The sequence below is a fragment of the Lathyrus oleraceus genome, chromosome 1 (genome assembly GCF_024323335.1).
Source record: "Lathyrus oleraceus cultivar Zhongwan6 chromosome 1, CAAS_Psat_ZW6_1.0, whole genome shotgun sequence".
NCBI classification, from domain to species: Eukaryota; Viridiplantae; Streptophyta; class Magnoliopsida; order Fabales; family Fabaceae; genus Lathyrus; species Lathyrus oleraceus.
The window spans coordinates 397804931-397818776 of NC_066579.1; the positions used below are offsets into that span (position 1 = coordinate 397804931).

The 13846-nt window shown below is 35.0% G+C and overlaps 2 protein-coding genes, 1 non-coding gene and 3 pseudogenes across 3 annotated transcripts; 2 read left to right on the forward strand and 4 right to left on the reverse strand.

Moving 5' to 3' along the window:
* Positions 1 to 1249: 1249 nt before the first annotated feature.
* On the reverse strand, positions 1250 to 2763 carry LOC127074587 (cytochrome f-like; annotated as a pseudogene).
* Positions 2764 to 2896: 133 nt separating this feature from the next.
* LOC127074595 (chloroplast envelope membrane protein-like) lies at positions 2897 to 3592 on the reverse strand (annotated as a pseudogene).
* Positions 3593 to 4329: 737 nt separating this feature from the next.
* LOC127074603 (acetyl-coenzyme A carboxylase carboxyl transferase subunit beta, chloroplastic-like) lies at positions 4330 to 5957 on the reverse strand. Its single transcript, XM_051015937.1, has 2 exons — positions 5503 to 5957; positions 4330 to 5319 (listed from the first exon to the last, which is right to left on the reverse strand). The coding sequence occupies exons 1-2, from the start codon at positions 5726 to 5728 to the stop codon at positions 4709 to 4711; spliced, it is 837 nt and encodes a 278-aa protein (XP_050871894.1). The 5' UTR covers positions 5729 to 5957; the 3' UTR covers positions 4330 to 4708.
* Positions 5958 to 7067: 1110 nt separating this feature from the next.
* Positions 7068 to 9786, forward strand: LOC127074612 (photosystem I P700 chlorophyll a apoprotein A2-like; annotated as a pseudogene).
* Positions 9787 to 10162: 376 nt separating this feature from the next.
* On the forward strand, positions 10163 to 10237 carry TRNAM-CAU (transfer RNA methionine (anticodon CAU)). Its single transcript has one exon. It is a non-coding gene; the product is annotated as a tRNA-Met (tRNA).
* An 809-nt stretch (positions 10238 to 11046) lies between these two features.
* Positions 11047 to 12369, reverse strand: LOC127110594 (protein Ycf2). The gene has a single exon (XM_051046153.1). It carries the CDS (start codon positions 12367 to 12369, stop codon positions 11047 to 11049), a length of 1323 nt encoding a protein of 440 aa, XP_050902110.1.
* Between the last annotated feature and the right edge of the window lie 1477 nt (positions 12370 to 13846).

The following is a 13846-nucleotide window of genomic DNA, read 5'->3' on the forward strand; positions in this document are numbered from 1 at the left end:
TGATTGTGAAATTTCGTTGCTGTGTTCCAAGAAGGATAGCTATACTGATTGCGTCTACTCGAAAGAGACCCTTGGTACTCCATTGACGATCGTAACACAAAAATTCAATTTCAGTAAATTTCTACTTACTGATCTGATCTTTTATGGAATCGATCCCCCTTTGACTGTATAAGAATATGTGGAGCTCGGCATGTCTGGAAGCACAGGAGAACGTTCTTTTGCTGATATTATTACCAGTATTCGATACTGGATTATTCATAGCATTACTATACCCTCCCTATTCATTGCGGGTTGGTTATTTGTCAGCACGGGTTTAGCTTACGATGTATTTGGAAGCCCCCGTCCAAACGAGTATTTTACAGAAACCCGACAAGGAATTCCTTTAATAACTGGCCGTTTTGATTCTTTGGAACAACTCGATGAATTTAGTAGATCTTTTTAGGAGGCTCCAATGACCATAGATAGGACCTATCCCATTTTTACAGTACGATGGTTGGCTGTTCACGGACTAGCGGTACCCACCGTTTCTTTTTTGGGATCAATATCAGCAATGCAGTTCATCCAACGATAAACCTAATCCGAATTATAGAGCTATGACACAATCAAACCCAAATGAACAAAATGTTGAATTGAATCGTACCAGTCTCTACTGGGGTTTATTACTCATTTTTGTACTTGCTGTTTTATTCTCAAATTATTTCTTCAATTAATTAATCAATTAATAGAAGAAAAGAGAATAGTATATATATATATATATATATATATATATATATATATATATTAGGAATTCTCTTATCCTATTCGGAAGGATATCATTTCATAATTATGTATGACTGTTTAGGTCTCTAGTATGACTGACTACTTGATCAAATGTGGAGGAAAGTGGGATAAATGGCCAATACTACTGGAAGAATTCCTCTTTGGATAATAGGTACTGTAGCTGGTATTGTTGTGATCGGTTTAATTGGTATTTTCTTTTATGGTTCATATTCCGGATTAGGATCATCCTTGTAATAATCGCATGAATTTTGTTTTCGAAATGAAAGCATAAGAACTCAACAGGGATCCACTCTTTCTTTGATGAATTCAAGTGGGTCCCGTTGAGTTCTTCATAATCAGAATATTTTTGTAAGTCAGTCAATAGATAACTTTATTCTATGTTTCAAAAAATTCCAGATCCTGTTTTTAGGATCTGAATGAAAACGGAATCTTACTAGAAATATATTTCTAATATAGACTCATGATTCAATTCTTTTTTTTTTTTGAAGTTAATTAAGAAACTTGTATTTGGTGAATTCAATTCCCGCTCTTTTTTGTTTGTCCATTCCTTCACTACGTATCTATTTCGACATAAACAATAAGGAATCAGACTCTAGGAAAAGACAACTTATCCATCCTAGAATCCTGTTTTCCCCTTTTCTATTTCTACTTTACTTAATATTTTGTACCTACCTATTTTTTAGGTTTAGTATTGAGTTAATTCTATTACAATAGAAATTCGAAGATTTCTATTCTAGAACATGAAAATCTGAAAACAGCAACATAATCATATGGTTCGAATTAATTCTATAGTCTTCTTCACAATATACATACTATAACTGACTAATTGTACGGTACAAGGAATTCTCTAAATATAGTATAAAAAAACTAGAAAGAACCAATGGTCTTTACAGAATTTATCAATAAAAATGGAGTTCTTTTTACCAGCTTAATATGTTGATAAATTCACATTCCTAAAAATTCATTTCGGACAATTGAACCTTCTCAAATTGTTTCTTTTTAAGAACCAAAAAGATTTGTGCCAAAATAATAGATGCCAAGAAGAGAAAGAGACCTTGGACACGTAATGGATCTTGAAGCACTATTTCTGCATCCCTCTGACCAAATCCACCCACATTAGGATTACTCGTTAATGGTTGATCAAGTTTGATAGATTCACCCTCTGAAACAAGAAGTTCTGGTCCTGGCGGTATAATATCAATCACTTCACGTCCATCTGATGCATCTACTATCGTTATTTCATATCCACCTTTTTCTTTTCGTATTATTTTGTTTACTACACCTGTTGCTGTAGCATTAGAAACATTATTATTACTCTTGCTTCCGTCGGGATAAATCTGACCCCTTCCCCTGTTCCCGCCTACGTATAGAGGATATTTTAAGAAGTAAACATCTCTCTTAGTAGCAGGATCCGGAGAAAGAATAGGAAAGGTAATTTCACTATATTTTTCCCAGGAACGGGGCCTATGACAAGAATATTTTTTTTTGTGGGACGATAGCTTTGAAAAGACAAATTACCTATCTTTTCTTTAATCTGGGGCGAAAGACGATGAGGAGGGGCCAATTCAAAACCCTCTGGTAAAATAAGAACAACTCCTACATTCAAAGCCCCCTTTTTACCATTAGCAAGAACTTGTTTCACTTGCATATCATAAGGAATTCGAACAACTGCTTCAAATACAGTATCGGGAAGTACCGCTTGTGGAACCTCAATATCTACGGGCTTATTAGCTAAATGGCAATTAGCACATACAATCCGGCCGGTAGCTTCTCGAGGATTTTCATAACCTTGTTGGGCAAAAATGGGATATGCATTTGAAATGGGTGCTCGAGTTATTATATAGATCATGAGCAATACGGAAATAGATCGAGTAATCTCTTTCTTTATCCAAGAAAAAGCATTTCTAGTTTGCATGGTACAATCCTTGATCCTGAAAATTTCTACAATAAGATTAGGTAGGTTACTCAGTTCCCTATCCATGATTCTGCTATTTACTCGTATTCTTCCTATATTATAGGAAGAATACGAGTAAAACGAATAAGTGAAATTTGGAATGTTTAGCTTTTATATAAAAAAAACAAATATTAGAATTGGATCAGTGGGTCGTTTTTTCAGTCATTCCTGGAATGGAATTGAATCATAAATCAATACAAGCGACGAAGATACACGATTTAAATAACGGAAAATCCAGTATTTAAAAATTGTATCTAAAATGGCTGGCAAAATAGAAACAAGAAAAGATATAATATGATCATTCGGAATAAATCCAAAATCTTTATACACAGACCCAATCATTAGTTCCCAACCACCAGTCGAATGGTATCCTACACAGAACTCAATTAAGAAAAGAATAGAAAAAGCTTTGATTGTGTCACTTAAATTATATAGAAATTCTTGAACCCAAGAGTTAAGAATAATGAGTTCTTGATTACCCCTAATAGAATAAACACTTAGAATAAGGAAACATATTATATTTGTACAGAAATGCAAAATCGTATGGATATGATCTTGGTTGTTCGTCTGGATCAATTGGATGGTCTCTTTGTAGATTTCGTTACGAAGGTTTTGTAAACGTGTTTCCGGATATTCCTTTAGCATTTCATCCAAGAGGAACAGTTCCTCGAACTCTAGGAATTTCTTTAAAATACTTTTTTCTTGAATACTATTCAAGAAAATTTCGGATTCTTTCGTATTGTACCAATTAGTAATCCAAGATTCCAGACTTTTCTTAAATGTAAAAGAGATGCACCAGGGCAAAAAGACTATAGATGTAAGACATAGAAGGGGAATGAATGCTTTCTTTTATGCCATTTTTCGTCCTCAGTTTCATCTTATTTTTCAACTGTATATATAATAACAATCCATAAGTTCTATTACAAGTAAATACAAGTAATAGAGCAGCTTAGCTTATAATATATAAATTTGTAATTTTTTCATATAAATTGATATATTATAGACTATTCTCGCTTTTTTATTCGTCCTTCGGTGGAACATTTTCTATTCGTCCACTCAATAATTTGGGAAACTCCACACTTTTTTTTAGACGGTTGCGTGGAGGACTAGCATTAACAGAACTCAAGGGAATGGTCCCCTTTTCTCTTTCTCTGGTTTTCATAGAAAGGACATCATTACTATCTGGGTTAGTTTTTTGTATGAGGCACTGACTAGCGTCCATAGGAACTCTGGGAATAATACAACGATCTCTTCCAGAAAAGCCGGAACGACAACTAAATCTCATTCGATATAACGTTAGAAAGATCTTTACAATTGCATACAAAAGCAGCCTGACCCTTTCTTCTCGTGGCACACTGGACAACTTCATCTGAATGTAAGCGAAAAACTTCCTCCCAAATGAATGTAAAAATTTGAAAGAACCACACAAAATAGTGAAACTGTTTTGGGACCCTGCTACAAAGGCAATCCATGAGTCTTCTAAACGATATGCAGGAAGACCTTCTGCCCAACAAACTAATTTTCTAGCAAAAACAAGCGATAAAACAGTTACTATAATACATACCCTCTACAGTCCCATCGTACAAAAATTGGACTACTAGATATATTATATATATAGTAATCCTTCGAATATTCTGAGTTATCTTTTTCATATATTTAGTTGATTTTTTTGTGGAAAATAAAAGTCTTTTCTCAACATGAAGAAATAAAGAAGCCATTGCAACTGCCGGAAATAGTAGGCCTACTAAAGGAACAAAAAGGGATGGTAAGTTTATCATAAAATGGGATACCTCAATTTCATATTTTATTTATACACATTATTTTTTATTCTTATCTTATTACTTTACTCTTGTGTGTTCTAATTTTATTTTTGTATCATAGCCATAGCCTCTTATCTACTCGGATTGGATCTCGTCATCAAATTTGAAAAACATAAATAAAATGTCTGCATTAGTTTTCATTTTCAGTCCAATTTTAAGTCAAAGGAACGAAACCATGGAACTGAAATAACTCAGTTAAAAACTCCTTTAAAAGATGACGTGGTACGACTGCATCCAATAAGCCCTTGTCGAATAAAAGGTCAGCCGATTGGGAACCTTCAGGCACTTCCTTATTCAACAATTGTTCAATTACTCTTTTACCCACAAATGCAATGGTTGAATTAGGTTCGACAATAATGATATCCCCCAACATCCCAAAACTAGCTGTTACCCCACCAGTAGTCGGAGATGTAAGTATCGCTACATAGAATAACTTTTGATTGATTTGATAATTATATAAAGCAGAAGAAATTTTATCCATTTGCATTAAGCTCAAACTTCCTTCTTTCATACGCGCTCCTCCGGACGCACATACTATAATAAGAGGTAAAAGTCGATTGGTAGCATATTCGATCAACTGAGTGATTTTCTCACCCACTACGCATCCCATACTACCCGCTATAAACTCAGAATCCATAACAGCTAGTGCTAAAGGAATACCATTTAGTTGACCTGTGCCTGTTTGAACCGCCTCCGGTAATCCTGTCTTTTCTTGATAAAAATCAAGACGATGGATATAAGATGGGTCTTTTTCCTCTTCTTCCTCTTCCGAATCCACACGATTTTTCGCAGTTTGCAAATACAAGTCAAGTTGATTCATAATATCTTTGAACAACGGATTGATTTCCTCACGTTGATCTGTGCTTGTTTGAACCGTCTCCGGTAATCCTGTCTTTTCTTGATAAGAATCAAGACGATCGATATAAGATTGGTCTTTTTCCTCCGAACCCAATTCTTTAATCGAATCAAATTGAATGGGATCCACAGAAACCATGTCTTCATCCATAGGATTCCAAGTATCTCGATCAATCGAAAGGTCGATTCTATCTGAACTGCTAATTTTCAAATGCTCGCCACAGTGTTCGCAAATATTCATTTTGGGTCGGAAAAATTGCTTAAAATTGAGTCCATAGCAAGTTTTGCATTGAACCCATAAACGAGCTAATTTTTCCATACAATTGGGATCACTATAATCTATTGGAACAAAAGTACTCTTCTCTCTATTTCTAGGATATATCTCACTATATCTCTCACATATATCCTTTATATTAGTCTCATATATATCATCTCGATCGTATATACCATATATATCATTTGTATCATTTATATCTAATATAAAAAATGGATCGTATATCTCATTTGTATCATTTGTATCGGATATATCAAATGGATCATATATCGCATTTGTATCATTTGTATCATTTGTGCTCCTTATTAAAATTATACTTTGGACCTTATCGCAAATGTCACTATTAAAGTCAATATCCTCACAGATTTGAGAACGAAGATAACTCTCAATGCAACGATTAATGTTATTAGTCCATTTATATTTAGTAATATTAGTATCATTAGTATCATAAGCATAATCTATGTCATATATATTGCTATTACTATCCCTAATTGATTTTTTTTATGAGATAGTAAATTATCTATGTTGCTGACATCTGCTAAAGAATCAGCATGACTATAACTAGAATTTTCACTATTGTTCTTCCAGCTATCAATGTTATTATCCATATCAGTTAAACTAGATGGATCTTCATTTACACCGTTATTTTCAATAGGACTAAAACTATCTATTGATTTACTTAAACCACACCTGTATTCTAAACCCCTATTAAAGATCATTGAATTGAACCACTTTCTTTGCATAGATCTTTCTTTTTTTACTCCATTTACATGAAAATATTATAGATGAATGAAAATATTATAGATGAATAGAATAGTCATTGGATGATAATTTTTTTTAGAATAGTTATCAAATTCGATTTTCAATTAGTATATTTTCTAAATATACTAATTGAAAATAAGTAAAAAAGCTCACAGGGTCTACGGTATTTATGGATAAACTTTATTTATTGACTTTTTCCTAATATGTAGGTTGAGCAACTTTAGATGAACAATATATCCCCTCCCCTAGAAACGTATAAGAAGCCTTTATTATGCCTTCATGAAGAAAACCGGTGATATCATCACCGGGGGACGGAAGGATTCGAACATATTACTAACGGGACCCAATCGCCCGCCCCCCTATATATAAGAAGCCTTTTTATGCCTTCATGAAGAAAACCGGTGATGTCATCAATCGGTTTCCCCTGGGACGGAAGGATTCGAACCTCCGAATCACGGGACCAAAACCTGCCGCCTTACCGCTTGGCCACGCCCCATTTTCTATTCTATATATTATCTATTGTAATATAAATAGAAAATAAAATAAACCTTTCTTTTTTGTATTATACTTTTATATTTCATTGTGAATATAAAAGTATAATACAAAAAAGTGGATATTTTTTTTTCTTAGGCGCCCATTTTGTATGGGCTTTTAGTTTAATGTTTCTATTCAGCGGGCGTGATTATTGGCAAGAACTTATTGAATCCATCGTTTGGGCTCATAATAAATTAAAAGTTGCTCCTGCTACTCAGCCTAGAGCCTTGAGCATTGTACAGGGACGTGCTGTAGGAGTAACACATTACCTTCTGGGTGGAATTGCCACAACGTGGGCATTCTTCTTAGCAAGAATTATTGCAGTAGGATAATGGCTAGGAGGATTTGAAAAGCATTATGGCATTAAGATTTCCAAGGTTTAGCCAAGGCTTAGCTCAGGACCCCACTACTCGTCGTATTTGGTTTGGTATTGCTACCGCACATGACTTCGAGAGTCATGATGATATTACTGAGGGACGTCTTTATCAGAATATTTTTGCTTCTCATTTCGGACAATTAGCAATAATTTTTCTGTGGACTTCCGGGAATCTCTTCCATGTAGCTTGGCAAGGAAATTTTGAGGCATGGGTACAGGATCCTTTACATGTAAGACCTATTGCTCATGCAATTTGGGATCCCCATTTTGGTCAACCGGCTGTAGAAGCTTTTACTCGAGGGGGTGCTCTTGGCCCAGTGAATATTGCCTATTCCGGTGTTTATCAGTGGTGGTATACAATTGGTTTACGTACTAATGAGGATCTTTATACTGGAGCTATTTTTCTATTATTTCTTTCTTTCATATCCTTATTAGCGGGCTGGTTACACCTACAACCGAAATGGAAACCGAGCGTTTCCTGGTTTAAAAATGCCAAATCCCGCCTCAATCATCATTTGTCAGGACTATTTGGAGTCAGTTCCTTAGCTTGGGCAGGGCATTTAGTCCATGTGGCTATTCCAGGATCCAGAGGAGAATATGTTCGATGGAATAATTTCTTAAGTGTATTGCCTCACCCTCAAGGATTAGGGCCACTTTTTACAGGTCAGTGGAATCTTTATGCTCAAAACCCCGATTCTAGTAATCATTTATTTAGTACTTCGCAAGGCGCGGGAACTGCCATTCTAACACTTCTCGGGGGATTCCATCCTCAAACGCAAAGTTTATGGCTTACCGATATGGCCCATCATCATTTAGCTATTGCAATTCTTTTTCTCATTGGTGGTCATATGTATAGAACTAATTTCGGTATTGGGCACAGTATAAAATATATTTTAGAAGCACATATTCCTCCGGGGGGTAGATTGGGGCGTGGACATAAGGGTCTTTATGACAATCAATAATTCAATTCATTTTCAATTAGGCCTTGCTCTAGCCTCGTTAGGGGTCATTACTTCTTTGGTAGCTCAACACATGTATTCGTTACCTGCTTATGCGTTTATAGCACAAGACTTTACTACTCAAGCTGCGTTATATACTCATCATCAATACATTGCAGGATTTATTATGACAGGGGCTTTTGCTCATGGAGCTATCTTTTTTATTCGAGATTACAATCCCGAACAGAACGCAGATAATGTATTGGCAAGAATGTTAGAGCACAAAGAAGCTATCATATCCCACTTAAGTTGGGCCAGCCTATTTCTGGGGTTCCATACTTTGGGACTTTATGTCCATAATGATGTCATGCTTGCTTTTGGCACTCCAGAGAAACAAATCTTGATCGAACCTATATTTGCCCAATGGATACAATCTGCTCATGGTAAAACTTCATATGGTTTCGATGTACTTTTATCTTCAACGAATAGTCCGGCGCTGAATGCGGGGCGAAGCATATGGTTGCCGGGTTGGTTAAATGCTATTAATGAGAATAGTAATTCTCTATTCTTAACAATAGGGCCTGGAGACTTCTTGGTTCATCATGCTATTGCTCTTGGTTTACATACAACTACATTGATCTTAGTAAAAGGTGCTTTAGATGCACGTGGTTCCAAGTTAATGCCGGATAAAAAGGATTTTGGTTATAGTTTTCCTTGCGATGGTCCGGGACGAGGTGGTACTTGTGATATTTCTGCTTGGGACGCATTTTATTTGGCAGTTTTCTGGATGTTAAATACCATTGGATGGGTTACTTTTTATTGGCATTGGAAGCACATTACATTATGGCAGGGTAATGTTTCACAATTTAATGAATCTTCAACCTATTTGATGGGATGGTTAAGAGATTATCTATGGTTAAATTCTTCACAACTTATCAATGGGTATAACCCCTTTGGTATGAATAGTTTATCAGTCTGGGCGTGGATGTTCTTATTTGGACATCTTGTTTGGGCTACTGGATTTATGTTCTTAATCTCATGGCGCGGATATTGGCAGGAATTGATTGAAACTTTAGCATGGGCTCATGAACGCACACCTTTGGCGAATTTGATTCGATGGAGAGATAAACCTGTGGCTCTTTCGATTGTCCAAGCAAGATTGGTTGGATTAGTCCACTTTTCGGTAGGTTATATATTTACTTATGCAGCTTTCTTGATTGCCTCTACATCAGGTAAATTTGGTTAATTTGATTCGTTATTGTATCTGCAAAAATTTAATCTCTTTGTATGAAGAATTCTTCTATTTCTACATCTAGGATCCGACTTCTAGCATTGATAGTAATAGGAAATCAATCATCATGGCAAAGAAAAGTTTGATTTCGAGGAATAAGAATAGGAAAAAATTATGGATAGTAATAAGAAATGAATCATCATGGCAAAGAAAAGTTTGATTGCTAGGGAGAAGAAGAGGAAAAAATTGGAAGAAATTTTTTATTTGATTCGACGATATCCAACAAAAGAAATGAGAAAAGCTCGGTCGTTAAGTGAGAGCTGGGAAATTCAGGGAAAGTTAGAAGCACTACCGCGTAATAGTGCACCTACACGTCTTCATCGACGTTGTTTTGCGACCGGAAGACCACGGGGTAATTATCGACACTTTGGATTATCTCGACACGCAGTTCGAGAAATGGTTCACCAATGTTTGTTGCCCGGTGCAACAAGATCGAGTTGGTAAGAATAAAAAATTCTCTTCATTTTTTTATTCTTTTTGATGGATAATCTGCAATCATAGTACGGTCCCTTGACCATTCCGTATAAATGGTTTATTCTATTTGTACCCATATGGTGGAGGGGCACATTCAATTTATCGCGGAGTAGAGCAACTTGGTAGCTCGCAAGGCTCATAACCTTGAGGTTACGGGTTCAAATCCCGTCTCCGCACCATTTTTGATAAAAATTGGAATTCACTTTTTTCTATTAAAAAAAATATATTGAAATATACTATTCAATACAGAAGTAACGGCGGATAGCGGGAATTGAACCCGCGTCTTCTCCTTGGCAAAAAAGAAATTATACCATTCAACTATATCCGCATTTTTCTTTTTATTGTACTTTATACTTTATATATCATATCAATTCGATTTGTATAGTACAGAGCTGTGTTTGATATCTAGTAGGAGTGATCAATAAAAGTAGAAATCTATCTTATCTATATTATCTATATATATATAAAATATATATATATAGATAATATAAATAAGATAGATTTCTATCTATATAATATATAATATAGATAGAATAGATTATGGAATATCTATAGCCTGCAATCCCCGTAAACCAACGGATAAAGTAGATTCTATATTCGATTTAGGAGATTGGTGACTTACGCATTCAATGACTTTGGCACTCGACATTAAAAAAATCGGTACTGTACTCTCGGGTCGGGTGAATTCCATAATAGACGCCTGTTGGCATGCCAACCTTCTTTCTCCTTTCAGGATCTATCCGAAAAGAAAGAAAATTATGTACTTATTGGTCATGAATATCGGAATAGGAAAAATCACCCCATGGATCTCTTTATTTGCTTCAAAACAAGTAGGCCTGGTCAACCGCAATATGGATTATCGATATTAGGGGATCTTTCAATTGAGAAGATCCCCTAATATCAACTTGAGACGACGAGAAAGAAAGTATCTATTTTATTTCATTATTCAGTGAAACCAATCGTTCGTTATTGGAACAGATAGTATCAATCATCTCGTCTGGGAAAAGCCATTTTTTCTCAACAATGTCTTTGTAAGTTGAGCCAATAGGGTTCTGTTAGATAGGAACAAATTTGATAAATATTGATAACTTTCGTATAGAGTATTAGAACGAAAAAATTCATTTGATACTGAACTATTGGTTCTAAACCATCTCTCCTGATTACTCAAGAATTTCAAATTCTGTTCTCGCATATTCTTCGTAAACCATCTTTCATTTAGATATTTCCAATCCTTTTTCTTGGTTTGGGAAGTCAAAAGTATCCTTGACATCTCTTCATCTGGAGAAAATTCTTGATGTGAAAACACAGGATCCTGTTGGAATAGCAAAAAGAGTGGATCTGGGGGGTTCCAAATGAATTGGCTTATTTGAAAAAACCCTTGTTCGTTGGAAGATCTCACTCGTGTCTGGTCCTGCATCGTTCCATCCTGCAAGACCTCCGAATCATTATCATCTTTGTCCTGAAATGACCCTTCCCAATAGGGAAATCTCAATTCATTGGACCCTTCGTCAAAGAGAAAGCCCCAAGGGCGCCACAGTCTAGGAGCCCAAAGTATGGAATTGAATAAATCCTCCTCTAGCGGTTGCGTGTCGAGGACTCCTTCCCCTTCTTCGAACCCCGATTCATAGATTTCATAGAGAAATCTATGATCAACGATAGAAGAAAACCCATTTTGAATCATATTTAAGGGATTTCTTGGTTCGGACCGAAGAAGCAATGGCACTCCATCATTCTCCAACCGACTTCCTGTCTCGGAGGGTCCCAGCAGAGCACCTTCTATTTCTAATAGCCCATGAACTAGATCAGAATCATTCTCAAGGAGTCTATAAGAAGGAATCCCATCATTGTTTTCATTAAGTCCGGGTAGAGACAAAAAGTCTTGAGCGACCGATCTGGCAGAACAACTCAAAAGATAAAGAAGTATAGTTAATTTCTTCATGCTTGTTCCAAGTTCGACATACCATTTATACAAATAAGAATCCCCCTCCTGACACGATGTCTTCTTCATATAGATAGATATAGGATCTATAGAGCAATTACTTAGAAGTAGATTTTGTGAAACAACCCTTCCTAGCTGATAAACAAGGATTCCATGATCCTGAATCTCTATTATCTGAGATCTAAAATCCCAAGTTTGTCTATGAATAGCAGATCTAATTATATTAGTGTCTATAATAGATTTCTTTTGTATAATACTAATTGATAGCGCCTCGTTAGTAAGTGCTACAAGATCTGGTACATTAGAACCCAGAGTTAGAGACCCCAATCGATTAGTATTGAATATTTGAAAGGGAAAAATTCCAATTTCCATTAATTCTCAGTAACCTCTTTCCTTAAATAACTCCACTTCTTTTCCTTAAATAACTCCTCTTTTATCAACACATAGCATGGATACGGCACAATTCACACAAACCCTAACCCCACAAATATAGATTATTTTCCCCCAATGCTAAAACTATCTAAGAACTCACCTAGTAGAAGAAGAAGATGAAGTTGGTGATGCTGAAAATGAGATGATGATGGTGCTTCCATGGTTTCCTTCCTCTTCTTCTCCCATGAGTTTTCTTCTTCTCCTCTTCTTCCTCTTTCTTGTCCTTCTTTTCCTCTTTTCCTCTTTTTCTCCTCTTCCCTTTCTTTCTTTTCTTTCCTTTCTTTTCTTCTTTCTGATATATCTTCTTTTCTTCTTCTCTTTTCCACCACACATACTACATTACATATATAATATATATAATATATAATATTAAGTAGTAACAAAATATCTCAATTGATATTTCATCTTCCAACACCAATTGACCAATTATTAATGTTACCATAAATGTCCCCTCTTGTAATTATTAATATTGGTATGTCTCTTTATTAATAATTAATCTCTTCAGAGTTCACCGGATACTCTATTGGTCCCAATTGACAACATTTAGAGCACATAGGAGCTCCAATTGTTATAACTAACAAAAGATATAGTACATAGGTACTCAATTGGTCTCAACTGACAACTAATTGAGCATTTAAGGGAATATGGGATATTACACATTATGTATCGGACAACGTCTAAATGAGGATTTTGATAAGTGTGTAAAACATTGTAGAGAGACAAAATGCTAACAAATATCTTGCGATGATTAATATCATAAGCCGTGGTATTTTTTAACACTCTCGTTATCTTTTATTTTGTCACGTTTTTAACAAAAGAAATATATTTATTAATTTAATTATTTTGTTATTTTTACTCTTTAGGTTCCTCGGCGCACGGTGCATGAATAAATTGTTTCAAGCAAGGATGTTGCAACACAAATAAATATTTAACATGTATCTTATGCAAGGCTCTACTTAATAAATGTCCTTGTCAAATTGGCATTGTCTCAAATTTTGATAAATATATTCTACTATATAAATTTTTGTTTTTTCATTATCAATTTTTTCATTTATTTTCTATTTTTTTGTCTTGTTTATATGATTGTAGATTCATAAATTTGGTCACATTCTTATGATTGTTATTAGGTCTTGGCCAATTTGGAAATTTGATTTGGCAAAAAATTAGATGAACTGATATTGTATTAATGACTTTTCAATTATTAGGTATTGAGTACTTACCAAGCTCTAAAATTTTAAACATGACACCTATTATGCACAAACCTTTTTGTCAGGCTTTAATCGTATAATGGATGTTCATTAAACTTTATTATGATGATACTAAACAAATTTTTAACTAATCAATACATTTGACATTATAACGAACCCTTAAAAAGAAACTTATTTCAGAATCTTAAACCGCACAACTTATGAAATCT